This window comes from Myxocyprinus asiaticus, chromosome 41 (assembly GCF_019703515.2).
Source record: "Myxocyprinus asiaticus isolate MX2 ecotype Aquarium Trade chromosome 41, UBuf_Myxa_2, whole genome shotgun sequence".
Taxonomy (NCBI): Eukaryota; Metazoa; Chordata; class Actinopteri; order Cypriniformes; family Catostomidae; genus Myxocyprinus; species Myxocyprinus asiaticus.
In genome coordinates, this window is record NC_059384.1 from 24114605 (window position 1) to 24133338 (window position 18734).

General features: G+C 37.3%; 1 protein-coding gene across 1 annotated transcript; it reads right to left on the reverse strand.

Moving 5' to 3' along the window:
* Positions 1-251: 251 nt before the first annotated feature.
* On the reverse strand, positions 252-13713 carry LOC127431766 (serine/threonine-protein kinase PRP4 homolog). The gene is made up of 15 exons (XM_051682302.1): positions 13583-13713; positions 11595-12839; positions 10591-10749; positions 10309-10464; positions 9822-9903; positions 9528-9738; positions 9248-9321; positions 8047-8137; positions 7756-7903; positions 7385-7522; positions 7099-7252; positions 6852-6966; positions 2854-3005; positions 2290-2376; positions 252-1724 (listed from the first exon to the last, which is right to left on the reverse strand). The coding sequence occupies exons 1-15, from the start codon at positions 13627-13629 to the stop codon at positions 1521-1523; spliced, it is 3063 nt and encodes a 1020-aa protein (XP_051538262.1). The 5' UTR covers positions 13630-13713; the 3' UTR covers positions 252-1520.
* Positions 13714-18734: the final 5021 nt, after the last annotated feature.

An 18734-nucleotide genomic window follows, 5' to 3' on the forward strand; every position in this document is an offset into this window, starting at 1 on the left:
ATTTGTTGACTGCTCTAAATGGCGTAACGTCACAGAAATAGAAACCATTTCAAAAATAGAAAGCCCTGCTCCGTCTCGTCATGTGTCGCGGCTGGTTAGAACAAAAACTCTGATTAACATGGAAAAGATACCTTTTATCGCGTATCGCGTCTGGTTAGGACACTTACTGCTGTAATATAATAACAATAACCACCATACAAAGATTCAAACTTGAAACATTTTATTACTAAAATGATAACACTCAATGTGCCGTTTTCATGTTCCTTCACAATCCAATCTTTCGAGTTTATTTTCAAAAACAAAATCTTTCATTTTCCAGTAAGAAAAGAACACAGATGTTGCACATAACGAAAACTGTTAAGTATTTACATTGTAAAATAAATGTGATCACCAGTTTGTCAGGGCTTCTGTGTAAGACACTTTATTACATGTCAAATCACTTTTGAAATCAATTGCACTTCAAATAAAAAAAAAAAAAGTAAAATAATGGGGGGTGGGGGGGGATTCTCGACATTTTCCTGCTAGGCTGAATTTTGCTGCCAAATACCTCAGGGCTAACAAGCACACTAAACTGAGCTAGTATAAAGCCTTGGCCAATAAACACCATTTGAGACTAATGAACCAAGAATTACTTAAAATTACTGTACTTCAAGAAGAAGTACTTCAAAAGCTTTGGACCTAAATCAGTGCTTTTTGGACATTTTACACAATTAAGTCATATGTTAGTTAAATGGCTAAGATTTGTGTGTCTTCGGTAACAATGAGGGCTTCTATTGTCAATAAAAAGGGACCAGAAAAGGTTTGAGTTTGATGTACAGTACAACTGAGGAAAATACAGCAAAACCAACATTTAAACAGCTGTACATGATAAACTTCTGTTTTCACATGTCCAATCATTTCAAGGAGATGGCCTTATGAAATTACTAACCAGGAAAACCAGTGATGAACCATATTGAATTTTTGTCAGAACCGGAGACTGCCTAGTTATAGACCAGTGACCCAAAAATCACTAAAGCACAGCCAGCCAGTCAATGGTGCACACCTTGTTTAGAAGAACCTTTAATTTGTCACCAAAAGGGACACAGATTTAGGGATTACATTCTGAGAACCTCAAAAATAATTGGTCTTAAACGTCTTAAGATACCCACTGTCATGCTTTCCCAATCACTCTTGCCTTCAACATCTACACACCTCCACTGTTTCAGCACAGTTCTGTCAATTTTGAAGTTAAATAAGACAAAGTCTGATAACCACTAACAGTGCCTCTCTCTCAGTGAATGACAATGTGTGTATATACAATAAAAACAAAATCATTCTGAGAGATCAATCAAAGATGATTGGGTGAAATAAAACAAAACAAAAATCACTAGAAAAACAAGAATGAATAAAAATAAAAAATTGAAAGTCTCAAGATGGTTCAGAATATTCTGAGCTGAAGTCTGTTGGCTCAGTCCTGGAACAGCTGAAGATCTCTGGCTCTACTGGGAGGTCAAAGTTCAGAAGTCAGAATTTAAATGGTGTCATATCTTCTCCTGAATGAAAGGATGCTGCAAGGCTTGGTTGATGCTGATGCGTTTAGCTGGATCCAGCATCAGAGTTCCATCCAGCAGATCCTTGAGCTGCATGACCTTCTTCCTCTGTTCCTCAGGTAACCTCTGACCTCCGACCATGTCCGCGAGCAGGTCTTTAGTGGGATTAATGGTGCTCATTACCGTTACCTTCTCCTGTAACCAAAAAAAAGGGGGAATGAATTAACAGAAAGACTAAAGGTGACAGGGATTTTCCACCCAGTTTAATATGGAATTAAGTGTGAACTACGCAGGTATGAGGAGTTTAGCTAATCATAACAGATTATAAAAAAGTAACAGTAGCTTTTAATTTGTGCTTTTAAGCAAGGGATACATGTATAGTCATCCGGTAATTATTGCAAAATAAACCCTGACAGAGTAATCAAGACCCCTGGGAGTTCTAGTATCATATTGAAGGATTTATTATGCTATTATGACTGGTTGGCTTTGTTATCCTGCTTATTACACGGCTATCAACCACATAAATACATGTACATGAAGTACTGATTTGAGTTGAAAATATCAATTAAAGAGACTACAAAGTGATACAAGAGATATAAAATGTTACAAAAAGACAGGATATGTACATTTAGAAAAAGTGTGTGAGAAGGTGAAGGCACAGGAGTGTCAAACAGTAAGACGTATGCTGATATCAAAGAGTCAAATTTTCATTGAAGTCAACAAGAAAATGATTTTGAGAGACAGATGAACTGGAACGTACCCTTTCAGTCACTTTGTCTACCTCTATGTACAGGAAATTCAAATTCTGGTCAAAATGTTGGTCTTTAAACAGGCCTTTTCGGATCATCTGCACATAGAAGAACAAAAGAAAAAGAAATAAGCATAAAACAACATTAAATTGAGATAAATAGCTTTCTACACAATTTCATATACTTGCACAAATGGCAATTTACCATTTCCATAATATAGCAAATGTATTAATCTAGGTACATTAAAGGCATAGTTCAACCCCAAAAAATAAACATTTTGTCATCATTTTCTCACTGTTATGTTGTTCCAAAACCATATTACTTTCTTCCGTGGAACACACAAAGAGATGTTAGGCAGAATGTCAACCTCAGTCCCCATTCACTTTCATTGTATGGAAATAAGATGCATTGAAAGTGAATGGTGATTAGTGCTAACATTCTGCTTAAATTTTCCTCGTGTTCCAATAAACAAAGAATGTTACTTGGGTTTGAACAACATGAGGGGGAGGGATTGAATACAGATTTAGATTTTCAGGCAAACAATCCCTTTAAGACAGAGGTCTTTGGTTCATTACCTTGTTGGGCATCTTGCCCTTGACATCCATAGCCAGTTTCAGCATGTGATTGTTGGAGGAGCCAGGGAACAGAATCTTCCCTGTGTACAGCTCATACAGGGTACAGCCGACCGACCACATATCAATCCCATAATCATATGGCTTACCAATGACTGGGGAAGCAGAGAGAGAAACTGAGTAATAGGCGATTGATCAATGTATTTTTCTGTACTACTGCAATACAACTATGGTAAGGTCAAGAAGACATCACACAACAGGATCAAGATTAGGGATGGATAGGTATCGGCTCCGATCCTGACGTTTAATCGGGTTTAAAGATTAAAATGGATTAGCTTCATTCAAGGCCTCATGATCAGAAAAAGGCAACTTAAGTTTGCAAGTTAGTAAAATGGTATATACAGGTGCATCTCAATAAATTAGAATGTCATGGAAAAGTTCATTTATTTCAGTAATTCAACTCAAATTGTGAAACTCGTGTATTAAATAAATTCAATGCACACAGACTGAAGTAGTTTAAGTCTTTGGTTCTTTTAATTGTGATGATTTTGGCTCACATTTAACAAAAACCCACCAATTCACTATCTCAAAAAATTAGAATATGGTGACATGCCTATCAGCTAATCAACTCAAAACACCTGCAAAGGTTTCCTGAGCCTTCAAAATGGTCTCTCAGTTTGGTTCACTAGGCTACACAATCATGGGGAAGACTGCTGATCTGACAGTTGTCCAGAAGACAATCATTGACACCCTTCACAAGGAGGGTAAGCCACAAACATTCATTGCCAAAGAAGCTGGCTGTTCACAGAGTGCTGTATCCAAGCATGTTAACAGAAAGTTGAGTGGAAGGAAAAAGTGTGGAAGAAAAAGATGCACAACCAACCGAGAGAACCGCAGCCTTATGATTGTCAAGCAAAATCGATTCAAGAATTTGGGTGAACTTCACAAGGAATGGACTGAGGCTGGGGTCAAGGGGTCAAGGCATCAAGAGCCACCACACACAGACATGTCAAGGAATTTGGCTACAGTTGTCGTATTCCTCATGTTAAGCCACTCCTGAACCACAGACAATGTCAGAGGCGTCTTACCTGGGCTAAGGAGAAGAAGAACTGGACTGTTGCCCAGTGGTCCAAAGTCCTCTTTTCAGATGAGAGCAAGTTTTGTATTTCATTTGGAAACCAAGGTCCTAGAGTCTGGAGGAAGGGTGGAGAAGCTCATAGCCCAAGTTGCTTGAAGTCCAGTGTTAAGTTTCCACAGTCTGTGATGATTTGGAGTGCAATGTCATCTGCTGGTGTTGGTCCATTGTGTTTTTTGAAAACCAAAGTCACTGCACCCGTTTACCAAGAAATTTTGGAGCACTTCAGGCTTCCTTCTGCTGACCAGCTTTTTAAAGATGCTGATTTCATTTTCCAGCAGGATTTGGCACCTGCCCACACTGCCAAAAGCACCAAAAGTTGGTTAAATGACCATGGTGTTGGTGTGCTTGACTGGCCAGTAAACTCACCAGACCTGAACCCCATAGAGAATCTATGGGGTATTGTCAAGAGGAAAATGAGAAACAAGAGACCAAAAAATGCAGATGAGCTGAAGGCCACTGTCAAAGAAACCTGGGCTTCCATACCACCTCAGCAGTGCCACAAACTGATCACCTCCATGCCACGCCGAATTGAGGCAGTAATTAAAGCAAAAGGAGCCCCTACCAAGTATTGAGTACATATACAGTAAATGAACATACTTTCCAGAAGGCCAACAATTCACTAAAAATGTTTTTTTTATTCGTCTTATGATGTATTCTAATTTGTTGAGATAGTGAATTGGTGGGTTTTTGTTAAATGTGAGCCAAAATCGTCACAATTAAAAGAACCAAAGACTTAAACTACTTCAGTCTGTGTGCATTGAATTTATTTAATACACGAGTTTCACAATTTGAGTTGAATTACTGAAATAAATGAACTTTTCCACGACATTCTAATTTATTGAGATGCACCTGTATATGTATATACATATATATACACACACACATATATATATATATATATATATATATATATATATATATATATATATATATACATATATGTATATATATAAAGGCACAAAAACAAAACAAGATCCAATTTTTTGGCACATATAAAAAAATATGCCCATATTCTGCACTATTTTGGGAAGAATGGATTTAAATATGGTAAAATGCATTAAAGGGATATTCCGAGTTCAATACAAATTAAGCTCAACTGACAGCATCTGTAGCATAATGTTGATTACCACAAACATTTTAGAATAGGGATGCACGATATATCGGCTGCCGATATATTATTGGCCGATAACCAGGAAAATCTAAATATCATCGCGCAGATAGTGGAATTGTCGCTGATATTTTCGCAGATAATTTGTTACAGTTTATTTGCTTGCAGCTGAGAATCTCTGACTGCCTGCAGCTTCTTTCCTTCAGGCAGAGACTCGGGCAGCCCCAAGCGACAGTGTGCGTACGCACACGCAGCGTGTCTGAGTGAGTGAGAGCCAAGTTAATGTCGCTCTGTGTGGATTATTTCAATCTCAATCTCTGCACTCTGGGCTGGTTTTAATTTGGGATAATCTGCTGTGAGTAACAACAAGCCATTTCTCAAACTGCTTATGTTTCATAAGGCAATAAACAAAAACGTGACAAAAACATGCATGTATGTTACTTGGGGGTGATAATTTTTTGCTTATTACTTAATGAAACAAACAGAATGAGGGAAATTGCACATTGTTACTTGTAGCAAGGCACTGCGTTTAAAACAACCCCCAAAACAACCTAACACAGTTTATAGATCTTGAAGTTTCACAGAGTGACTCGAGATGGATAAAAATATTAGTTTGTGATTGAAACGAATGTGCTTGTATTTTACGAGTTGAGACTTTTAGATCGTTATAACTCGTGACTATTCATTCTGTATGTTATCAATTCCCATTATGATTGTTTTCTTCATATTCCAAAAGTTATACAGTGGAACTGTTAAAGCATTGTAATAAGTGTCTGTGAATGAGACGCGGATAAGGACATGTACATAACACACACACACAGCACACACAAACCACCACAGTACTCGCAGTCAGCTATCATAAATATTGGATCATGTATACAGAGATTACGGTTTGTATAATACAGCTGTTTGAAGTTCATTATTCTCTCTGTTAGCAAGTCATCAGTATTGCCATAAACACTCATATAAATGGGCACCACACAATAATGCACATGTATTTTCATTTATTTCTCATTTAAATCAGCATTCATCTGTAATATAGACACATTTCTGGTTCATGTTACATCTGCCAAACCTTAAATAGCAGCAAGTCCAAATTCCAAGCTTTTACATGACACATTTTTCAAATGAGAAGCTTTTAATAAATTAGCTAGCAGTTCAAGTTAAAATATATTTTTTTTAAATATCGGTTATCGGTATAGTCCACAATGAGCTGTGAAATATCGGTTATCAGTATCTCCCCAGAAATTCCATATCGGTGCATCCCTAATTTGGAATTGTCCATCCTTTTCTTGAAAAAAGCAAAAATCAAGGTTAGAGTGAGGCACTTACAATGGAAGTGAATGGGGCGATTTTATCACATTAAAATCATGAAAAATGTCTTGTGTCTTTATGTCTTGTGGCTATACTTTTCAAAAAAGGGGCCCCCATTCAGCTCAACTGTGAGTGCCTTGCTTTAACCCAGATTTTTGCTTTTTATAATGAAAAGCAGGACAAGTCAAATTATCTTTTGTGGTTATCAATTTTATGCTTAACTTGTATTGAACCCAGAATATTCTTTTGAATGGAGCTGAGACTATTAGATTAAAGGTAATACCATAGCTGAAAGTATTACCGCATTGCCCCCCAATACCAAAAAAAAAAGTATGAATAATTGAAGCAGGAGAATGTGTAAAACCTGGCACTCAAATTGTGGAAATCTGCAGTCATGTAGACTGCGTGTAGGCTTTGATCACATCTCAATAGCAAACTTACCAATTTCAGGTGCCCTGTAGAATCTGCTGACTAGGTAGGGTGTAATTTCATTGTCGGCGACATGGGACGCTGAGCCAAAATCACACAGTTTAAGAATGGTCTTTGACTCATTCACCTGCAGACGAATGGGAAGTCAACAAATGAATGAATAATTAAAGACTATGAGCGGACAGCATCCTTGTCTAATGAATGCAGTAAATCCCTGTCTAGTCAGGAAGGTTGAGTGTGTGGTTGTAAAGATGCTTACCAGAATGTTGTCTGGTTTAATGTCGGCGTGGAGGATGTTGCAGCGTTTCAGTAGTTTGAGGGCCAGAAAGAGCTGCTGACTATAGGAACGCACTGCCTTGATGTGAAGCCCTACATCTTTACCATACTTCTTCAGCACCTCACGCAGATTCATACTGGGAGTGAAAGAGATATAGTAAAAAAACAGCTGAGAATGAGATTATTGTGTATTATGTTAACCATTTTTCTAATTTGTTGTGTTGAAGAGGCTCTCAGTGGAACACACACAAAGCAGGTGTCTGAAGTACCTGAGAGGTTCAAACACCAAACAGAGATGCTGTTTATGGTAAAAGTGTCTGAAGAGACGCAAACAGTGGAATTTATCATCAGGATCTGCGTCATTCAGTTTCTTCAAAAACTCAAGCTCCTTCAAGCCTGTCTTCTGCCTGCAGTCAGACACAACAAAACCGTTAAAAAAAGATATAAATATCCTTCTGAGGCAATACACTGAACAAATCAAGCCAAAGAGAAAACAAAGACTAAAGATACAAAATGAAAGAGTATACACAGCAGAAAACATTTATTTTGCTCTTTTAACATTTGGTTACAATTAAAAACAGCACATATCAAATGGCACAAAGGCAAAACAAGGGTGACAATCATTTAGTGGAGTACTCACATGAGCTCATTGTTACGGATGATCTTGACTGCCACCTCCTGGCCAGCCCGGGCAGTGTCTCTAGCTCGCACCACATTACTAAACACACCCTGACCAGTGTACCCATACACATCATACCGCTTGTCCAGTATCTCACCTATGTTCACACCTAACAAGAAAAACACATTGTCATTGATCAGGAGAGTGTTATTTAGGTCCTATTCAATCTTGCATTTAAAATATACAGCCAACAGGAGGGTTAAGAGAAATAAACAATGAACAACTTCTTGTTCATTTAAAATTAAGACTTACGATAGTATCCTTCTGAATCAGTCCAGTTATCCCTGAGATTGGGGTTCTCTTTAAAGTCTTTACCAATTCCTGCAGCCCTGAGCCTGGCACTCTGTGAAGGTAGAGATTAATAGGTCAGAACTCTCTCTTAAAAAAAGAGAAAATTACTGGTGTAATTAAGGGGTAGTTTTAATTGAGTCAACGATATCACTGTTGAAAACGTTCATTGACAAAAGATATTTAGATTTGATCCATTATAATGAATACGAGATGAAAAAGACACATAATTACAATAATTAAACGTTTTCATTAAAGCATACTATTGGCAAAAATATGACAGGAAAAAAATAATACTGTAAGGATATTAACAGTGCAAGACATAAAAAGAAGAAACATCTGTTTATAGAAGATAAATGGATTCATCTAACCCAGTAATTCAGCATGTTAAGAGATTTCCCCACTTGAGCTGCGTGAGTTGAACATGCTGAACATTGGCAAAATGAACCACTTTAACATGGGTTAATTGCCTCCCAACTCCACATCCTATTTATGAGATTTATCACAATACCCAAAACATATATGTAATTTTACAACTTACATCTGCACAGACAATGAAGCAAATGAACAGGTGAACTTGAACTAAGTTGCGCGCTAGTCATCATATGCAAAACTTGCATTGCGTAACTTGTGTTGTGAATATGCCATTTCCTTAAAAAACAAGCTACATGCAATGCAGTACCCTAAACTGGTTAAACAGGTAAATTAATACGTTTCTAAAGCATGAAGAATTCAGAATACAGTAGGCTGACTTCTAAAGAGTAGCTAATACTTCATTATATGCTATTATTTCAAGAGCTCAGGTTTTCAAAACAAGGACAGTATTTTGTATGTAGCCTATCTTGCATATGTTTTATACATGTTTAAATGACATTTAACATTTTTCTAAATGTCTGAATATTTGTTTAAAGTTTGGTCTATTACAGTTTTGTCATTTTCCACATTATCATCAACTAAAATGTTTTTGTTTTTTTTTTCCACTGACTAAAATTATAGGCCATTTAAGTCAGAGTAAATCTCAAATTAATGAATATAACATGACAAAATATTGACTAATTTTAAAGGACATTTTCTTTAAAATACTAAAACCATGCCTAAAACAATGTTTATATATATATATATCAACACTGTTAAGGGGTAGTTGTAGAAAGTCCAAAAATCTTACATCAAAGTCTGCAGCAAACATGTCATCTGACTCAGTGAACATGTCAGGTGCTGTGGGCTTCTTTGGGTTAGCTCCTGCAGAAGAGAGGGCAAAAGACAGCAATGATTGAGCATATTCTCTTGGAAAAACTGCTGTGTTCAATGTCATTAAAAGAGGGACTGTCCATTGTCCCAATGAGGAACAAAAGTCATACAATGTTCACTGCAATCTAAACATTTTTAGAACATTTTTTTAAACATGCCAATATCCCAACCCATGCAGACCTCTCAGAGTACACCACCTTCTTTCTCCTGAGCGATGAGGTTGTGCTTAGCCTTGATGCTGGCCTCAAAGGTGTTCAAGTTTTCCCGTTCGTATTCCTTCACGTCGGCCGCTACGCGCTCCAGGATGTCATCAGGGGAGGGCGAACGACTGCGGGTGCTGCTCTGAGGACTGCTGGGCTCCGAAGCCATGGAGCCCATATTACTGTCCTCATTTCCGGCTTTGTATTTCTGGCAAAGTTAAAACAAAACAGAGGGTTTGAGTTTACGGGTTTATAATCAAGTCATTTTTTTGCTGATTGCTGCATCGTTACCTGTACAATAGCAAGCCGCTGTTGTCGACGTTGCTCAATCAGAGCCTCTTCATCCTCCTCCTCTGCATCAAAATCTTCCATCCTAAACACATTACCATCAACATGAATTTACAATCAATAGGCTTTAATTTAGTAATATACAGCTCAAGTGTGATTATTCTTTACAAGACTCTGCAACATACAGTATGTATTATAATTTTTTTGGTTAATTAATTCAAACCAAAACCATAACATGCTATGGGAGAAAGTAACTGCCTTCAAATGCTCTCTTCCCTCGTATGGATGCTTGGATATTTATGGGTCCTTTTTAAGCTTTAAAGTGAAGAACTATCAATGGCCATTGTATTGAAAAGACAGACCATAATATTCATTAAAACATTTCCTCTTAAGTCATACGGGTTTGAAACCACATGAGGTCGAGTAAATTATGGCAACTTTCATTTGTGGCTGAACTATTCCAAAGGAAATGTAACATGTTATTACTCACACTTCTTCAGAGGAAGAGTCTTGGTCTGCTTTCATGCCCTCTGATAGGCTGCCTTTGAACTTGTCTTCATCTCGACTCCGCCTTCTCCTCCTCTCACGATCTCTAGAGGTGGATCGCCGTGGTCTGGCGCGACCAAACCGATCCCTTTCAGCAGACCTGCAGGAACAGAACAGTGCATTATAAAATTAAGAAGGATTTCACCAAATAATACCAACACTTATTAAGAAAGGCAATATTTGTAAACACTACTACAGTTCAAGAGTTTTCCTCACTGAGTCTCACCTGCGTCTGAGGGGTGATCGGCTCCGCCTCCTGGGTGAGGAGCGAGACTGACGCCGTGGTGATACAGATCTGCGTCTGAGTGGTGAACGACTCATCCTGCGCCGAACTGGACTTGTCTCCCGCGACCTTCCAACCCCACCATCAACACGAGGACGCTTCCTAAGAGAAAATTGTTAGGAAAACAAATGACTTGCAGCTGTACTTTAACACGTTTGCAACCAGCAGCCATCCGAATTGACATTAATTGAATGATTAAACTAACCAAATAGGCACAATGGATATAAGAACAAAACAACTGCCACCCAGTCGTTATAATACACTGAAACTATCAAATTACTGATTACGAAGCCAACAGATGACCAAAAAAATGTACATACCAACGCAAGACTAATCCTACTACCTCAGGATTAAAATGGACAAGCCCCAAGCTGCTCTACCAGGGACTGTACCTTTAACTAGTGTATATATGTTTTAAGTTTCTTTGAATTAACAAGCATCTACTAAACACAAAGCATGTCTCTGAGAGGTGCATAAAGCATAACTTCACATCTTTATAGACTACACAAGACTGAACTGACAAAAAACAAATAATAAGACAATTAAACAATGTTTGATCCCTTCAGTGTGACTATTTATTCAACAAGGATATTCCTACTCAGTGGGACAGTCCTTCACATTGATATCAAAACCTAAAAATAGCACTGATCCTAACACTCTCAGTGTCAGTCAGGGCAGCAAAGATGACCCCTGGAGCTCAAAACCAGTTCATCCAAAGCACAGATAACAGTCGAGCGACCAACCATGAAAATATAACTACCTCTCAACTTCTAGCCAGTGAATTGACTGGCTAAAAATCCCCAAATCCCATAAATGTTCAACACAAACATGTTTAGCCTTCTAACATTAGACATTCACTTTGAAAATGTGCTGTTGTTAATCTCTTCTATGCAGGCTACATTCACAGAAAAGACAGAGTTTGACCATAAAGGTGTGCTGACGTGTACCTGGAAGGAGAATCTCTCCTGCGCTCATTCGAGCGACTTCGTGCCCTCCTGGTAGGTGATCTATTCCTAGATGGCGAGTGGCTCAGTTTGGAGCCGCGGTCTGCTGAACCAGAGGGGGGCTGGTTGGGTTGGCGCTCCCGTTGCCGAGGGGAAGAACTGTGTCGTCGTTGAGGGCTCAGAGCTCGTCTGTGATGAGGTGACCGATTCTCTTTTCCAGAAGAAGTGTCTTTGGACGGAGACTTTCCCGGCCTCTTTTCTCTGTCAGTCTCTGAGCGGCCAGCCCGGGCATCCTTGGAATGAGACCGTTGTTCTCGTGACTGGCTCTTGCGGCCATGTGAACCTGATCTCTGCCCAGCAGGCTCTCGCTTTTCATCCGTACGAGGTGAAAACCGTCGTTCAGAGCGCCCCTTCAGGTCAACTTTTCTTTCTGCAGAGGAGCGCCTTCTTGTGGATGGGGACAGGGATTTCCTCCCACGCTCCTTTGATTTGTCCCTGCTCCGGGAGCATTTTCGTTCTTTGGACTTGCTACGCTCCTTGACAGTTTCTTTTGCACTTTTGGTCGTTCGGTCAAGTTTACTGTCCCTCCCTGCTTTGTCTCGGGATCGGCTGCGACTACGGCGTTTCGCACTAGCTTTGCTGGTGTCTGTGGTGTCCCGTCTGGATCTACCTGTCCTGCCACTCTGGTCCCTGGGTGAGCGGGTTCTAGCCCCACTATCTCTTTGCCTTTGCTCCCCGTTACGTGCCCTCTGTCCATCCCTGTCCTCCTCCGAGGCGGAATTGTAACCCTGTAGAATGAGACCCATGCCTGACTGAACTTTCCCCTCCATTAGCTGACTGTCTAGCTCTGCTTTAATCAGTGCTCTCTGTTTCTCCAGATCCTCTAAAAGGGCTTTATCATCCAAGGTTGCATTGCCAAGGGATGGAAAGCCGTCCTCAGCCCTTGTGTTGGCAGCCCCAGAGGGCAAGGACGATGCCACGTCTTTGCGTCTGTGCTTCTTATGTTTGTGTCTATGTTTGCGCTTCTTATCTTCCTCAGACGCATGTTTGTGTTTTTTATGCTTGCTACGGTGCTTGTGTTTCTTTTTCTTGTGTTTGCTTCCACTGCTGCTGTGATGTTTGGAAACTATGTCCTGCTTCTCTCCATTCACCTCTGCTTCCTCCTCACCCTCCTCTTCATCCTCCCCAGACATTTCCCCGTTTTCATCCTCATTCCCGCTCTTTTCTGGACTCTCCAAATCCTCCGGCCTATAAATATAGATAACAAATTAACAGTAACATGCAGAACCAGTAAAATAAGTTTTATTTAAATAAAGAGAGCTACCTTTCATCCTTTAAATTCAACACTAACTATTTGCATGTTCGCGCACATTTTTCGCGCTTATTTCATTTGGGCGGCGAATTTCATGTTTGTTTTGGTTTTGTCAAGGTAACACGATGTTCTTGACAATGACTACTTGTCTACCTGATACCCACCATACAATACGTCAACAAATGTATCTGGGTAGGTCAATTAATCTGCGTTGATACCGTGTTGGTCAATAATACTAAGAGATGATTTCTTAGAAGTTGCATTTTAATTAAAATCATAATTTTGTTGAGATAAACTTATATTGTAAACCAGTAGGTTCAGCGTGTTGATCATATGAAGATTAGCTGCAGGCACCTTACGAAACACAATCACCTACAACGGGTTATAAATACACCTGAGCACACTTGCCAGATTAAAGACGTTTAAACCGACAATTTCACAAAACCGCTACGGAATTATTTCTATACAACCATTATAAATATTGATAACTGGTTGTTGCATGAGAGCATTTAGCATTAGCATGCTAACGCTAGGCTGAAAGAAAAACATCTATCAAATAAATAATATTTGGCTCTGATATAAACACAACCCTGATAGAAGCACCGCTTTGTCTCTAAACACTTCCAGACAGACGCTAAACAGCGCTGTTGTGGAGGTTAAACAGCCCACATTCTCTTACCCGTTATTCAGCCTCTTGCTCTGTAAATCCATTTCCACATCGGCCATCTTGTTTCAGCAGCGGAACCGCTGTCGTGTTCTTCTGCGGGAAGATTATGAGGCTGAACAGAGCGAAGAGGAGCTTCTGTGCTCTCTAGTGTTTGCAGTGACAACTGCGGGGACGTCTAAACTCTTGTAGGCAATATTCTTGCATTCTCCATGAACCCTTGTGCGACCTTCGGGACATTTTTGTCTTTTTTCATTACCATGCCAACGGCATATATTTTGCCAAAGGTGTGTATTTTTGGGGGAATTTTGATATTTCAACCTCAGTTCCTATAGTACATCTATAATACACTGTGTACAGAAAGTAGTTACACTCAGGACCTTCAGGACAAAAATGTCCCCATTGAAACCAATTAAAACGGCAATATTTGATCCCAGTGCCATTAAAGCATAAAATCATGAAATCTATGAAATTATGCTTTCATTCCGCAGCCCTGGTTTCAAAAGTTACATTTTTAATATCTTCCACCAGATGGCGCAATTTTCCCCATGTTTGGCCTATGGAGCAAAAACTTGTTTTTTTCCTATTTTCTGTTCGCTGTATAATAGAGAACTGCAGGCCAGTTGAATAAACGATGTGTGTGTGTTGGTATGGATTACAGAGTGTGTTTTGTATGTGTGTGTGTGTAAAAAAACAACAGTGGCATTATGTAAACAAATGGGCAATTAAAGGGTTAAAATCCTGAAAATGAATGAATATCTGGTAGTTATAGTTATCAGGACTGATGTTGGTTAAAAATCAGGGAAAGTGAAAAATAATATTAATATATAATATTTTTATGGCAGTTTTTTTAACGCAGACATTTTTGTCCTCTAAGGTCCTGAGTGTGAGGTTTTTTTTTTTTTTTTTTTTTTTTTATAATCTGACACTGCACAAAAAATAATAATGCATCAAAATCAATGTTGTTGCTAATCACTGACATAACCCAGACTGTGCTAATCAAAACAAAAAATAAAAAAATAAAAAAATCCCCTTGGCATTTAGTATATGGAAAATAATTCATTTTTGTGTTTTTTTTTTTTTTTTCAAATGTGTATGTGTGTGTGTGTAAAAAATCAACAGAGGCATTATATAAACAAATTGGCATTTTAAAGGGTTAAAATCCTGAAAATGAAAGAATATTTGGTAGTTATGATCAGGACTGATGTTGGTTAAAAAAAATTAACTAATTGAAAGTGGAAAATAATATTAATATATAATATTATTATGGCAATTTTTTGATGTGGTCATTTTTGTCATCTAAGGACCTCTGAATAACTTTTGTTATTGACGCACAAGGGTTAAGACAATCTACTTTTTATTATAGCCTCATACAGACATTTGATGGGACTATATGGCAATATACAGTATATACAACACATATGGTTCATGGTTTTCACCGGTATAAAAAGTCACTTATTTACATAAGTGTATATTTGAAAATACAAAAAGGAAAAATTGCCATTTTCATGTAAGTAACATATTTTCCAAAATCACAGTTGAATTTGAATATGTATGTACATATCCCCAAATATATGAACTATATGACCTAAGATTTCTGTGTGGGACACATTAACTGTAGTTTGGAAGAAACATTTGTAATTTGGAGAAAATGTGAGGGAATCTACATTTTATTACACGTATGGCAGTTTCTAAACATGTTATTTTAATAACAAATATCATTTGTTAGAAACTATAAGTACACTTAGGCTATCTAATGAGGAGCCACACAGTTTTAGCTGTGGGCTCATTCTAAAATTGGGGGTTCATTTCATATCAACAAATAAGTACAAGTGCTTTCTCAATAAAACAACTATTAGTTTAAGTTAATATATTTCTTCAGTGTAACATATCTTCTAGTTGCAAAGCTTGAGCATTAAACGCTTTTTTGATATTATAAGGGAAAGGAAGTTTTCTCTAGTGAGTTTGTCAACTATGTTAAGGCATGCAATTACAGACACTGATTAAATGTTACACTTCTAGTAACACACATAATTAAGAGTTCTTTTGTCTGTTCTGACAAATGTGCAGTCATTCTTTTATAAGAATTTTAAGAATTGTATGTTTGTGCAGGTATTCATGTGATGTTTTCAGCACGGTCACTAGTGACAGTAAATGTTTTAATCATAAATCTGCCTTTAATATAATTTTGGTAGTTTTAAGAGAAGTTATGCAAAACTCTAACCTTTGTGAATGTAAAATATACCTTGAAGGATATCAGAAGCAGCATTATTTGACAGCTTTAACAGAGAAAGTAAAGTAGTTGATCTTTATCAATATGCCTGCTTTTTTCACAAAAAACAATGACATTTACCATTTACATAAGAAGATCTCTGTTTTAAATGGCAATGGAACAATATCTAGTTAATTTTGTAAAATCAATTAATTAAATGTCCTTTAATCCCCAATCATCATGAGTCCTCTGACACATACAGGCTTAAATGATGACAGAAAACTGATCTATGGAAAATAATTCATTATCATCAGTAGACACAGTACAGTCATGTCAACTATGTTACCCAAGAGTTGGCCCCTGAGGTAACTTGATTGACAATTCCCCTATTTTGACTGACCACATGTAATTTTCTTGATCAGGTTAACTGATATTAAATATATTAATATATTATATATTTTAGTTAAAATCATTAAGATATTGCAAACCATAACAATGTACCCAACATAGCTGATGGTCAGTGACAGTTTTTCTCAATCACTTTGGCTCAATTCTCGAATGAGAATGATTTTTTTCAAAACATTAAGTTCAAATCTCTGAACAGTTAGTTTCTTGTTCACACCAGATTTGAATTTCTTATTCATTTAAGCAAATTGCACATGTTTTGGCACATGTGTGCAAAAGAGTAAGTACAATTGTCTACAATTTGCACAATAACTAAATGCACATGGCTTGCTGATCAAAACTGATGAGTTGATTCTCAGTGAAATTGTCATACTCTTCACAACTTCTAAACATTCTTTCATCATGTGAGCCATCACATGCAAAATTATCCATTCAATTATTAAAATCTGTCAAACATACATGTATATTCCATAAATATCTATGACATGGAATGTTTTCTCATTGTGTGTTTTTTTTTTTTTTTTTGCTTGCATGGATGTCATTTTATGGCAAATTTCTGTTTACTATATATGACTTTACATGTACGAAATGTGTAAAAATGGACATGCAAATGTGTATTTTCTGTTAACATGTAACACATTGCTACAAAAATAAATTTACTGTATATATAAAAATGTGCATATCCTTTTTCTGTGTACTACAGTATTGTACAGTATTGACTTTTCCCGGTAAACTTTTAACTACTGTTGAAATCGGACAAAACTGACATTCTTGTATAGTACAGTAAGCAGTCAGTGTCAACAAAAAAGTAGAACAAAAATAAAATTTGTATATAGCAAACATTTCCAGGGTTGACTGCCATGGTGAAAAAACATCGAAACATTTTGACCAGTACGGCTCACACGATGACAAAAAAAAAAAAAAAAAAAAACTTTTCATTTTGATGGCATTGGCCAATTTATTGACACAATAACTAGGTTTTGAAGCATGAATTAAATGTTTTGGGTGAGTTACCACATTTTGCAGACATGCAATGGAGTTGTGATGTCCCATAAAACAGTTGACAATTGCACTTACAGTTTAGAGAATGTTAAGACTGTTTCAAAAAATGAGCCAAAGCGATTGAGAAAAACTAATATACTCCTTGACAATATGCTATTGTAGTTAAAATATTGAAAATTTAAAGGACACTCGCCATTATGTCTTCAAAATTTCCCCCCCAGAGAAAAATGACATCACATGATGCTGGTGACCATTTTTTAGTTGCAGGGGGGTATTTGTTTAGTAACATAGTTGACAGAACTTTTGTGGACACGAGTAAAATCTGATATTTATTTATTTAAAATGTCAGACTCAATCTAAAAAATTATATTTAAGAATTTTAAAATAAATAAAATATGTTGACTTTTGAAAAAAATTGAAACATTTGTATTCATTATTTTGAACTTAAGACCCACTCACTTCAAAAATGGACAATGCAAAAACTGTCAATTAAGAAACATCATGGCAATTTCAAGAAAAATGAAACATGGGGGTGCCAAAAATATTTGTGTGATATTTAACAAGCTTTCCCTTAATGGATAAAATTGGATATTTCTGAAGAAAATGGTAAGAAAATATATAATAATCATCAATGGACATTGAATGTACCCTAAATTATAGAATGAGCCTGTTGTTATGGTCTTACTATGGTAAATTTGAAGTGTACCCAGCAGAAAAGATCAGCTTAGACCATCATAAATGTCCAATGCTGGTCTTTTCAACTGAGTAAGTGCTGAGTTTTCAGTTGTGCAGTGTTGCTTTAGCTTCTTTGGGTCATTTTAGATTTTGGGAGTTAAAATTGCTCATATAATGTCTGTCTATGAATGTTTGTCTTCTCTTTGTTCATAACTGTTTCCTTGACCACTGTACTTTTAATGTATGCATGTTTTTATGAATGCCTCCTAACAAGATTCCCTTAGGTTTTTATGTTGTTGATATGATATGACCAACACAATGACATAAAGAAGCAAGTTCATCAAGGCTCTCCAATGTACAGGTGCATCTCAATAAATTAGAATGTCGTGGAAAAGTTCATTTATTTCAGTAATTCAACTCAAATTGTGAAACTCGTGTATTAAATAAATTCAATGCACACAGACTGAAGTAGTTTAAGTCTTTGGTTCTTTTAATTGTGATGATTTTGGCTCACATTTAACAAAAACCCACCAATTCACTATCTCAACAAATTAGAATACATCATAAGACCAATAAAAAAAACATTTTTAGTGAATTGTTGGCCTTCTGGAAAGTATGTTCATTTACTGTATATGTACTCAATACTTGGTAGGGGCTCCTTTTGCTTTAATTACTGCCTCAATTCGGCGTGGCATGGAGGTGATCAGTTTGTGGCACTGCTGAGGTGGTATGGAAGCCCAGGTTTCTTTGACAGTGGCCTTCAGCTCATCTGCAATTTTTGGTCTCTTGTTTCTCATTTTCCTCTTGACAGTACCCCATAGATTCTCTATGGGGTTCAGGTCTGGTGAGTTTGCTGGCCAGTCAAGCACACCA

What these genes read in the sequence shown, in the direction of transcription:
- LOC127431766 (XM_051682302.1), bottom strand. Translation starts at nt 13,629, where the DNA reads ATGGCCGATGTGGAAATGGATTTACAGAGCAAGAGGCTGAATAACGG. An exon ending in TGTTTGCTGCAGACTTTGAT is followed by an intron (nt 8,138 to 9,247) that starts GTAAGATTTTTG and finishes CTACCTTCACAG; the next exon opens with AGTGCCAGGCTCAGGGCTGC. An exon ending in AGGGCAAGATGCCCAACAAG is followed by an intron (nt 2,377 to 2,853) that starts GTAATGAACCAA and finishes TTCTATGTGCAG; the next exon opens with ATGATCCGAAAAGGCCTGTT.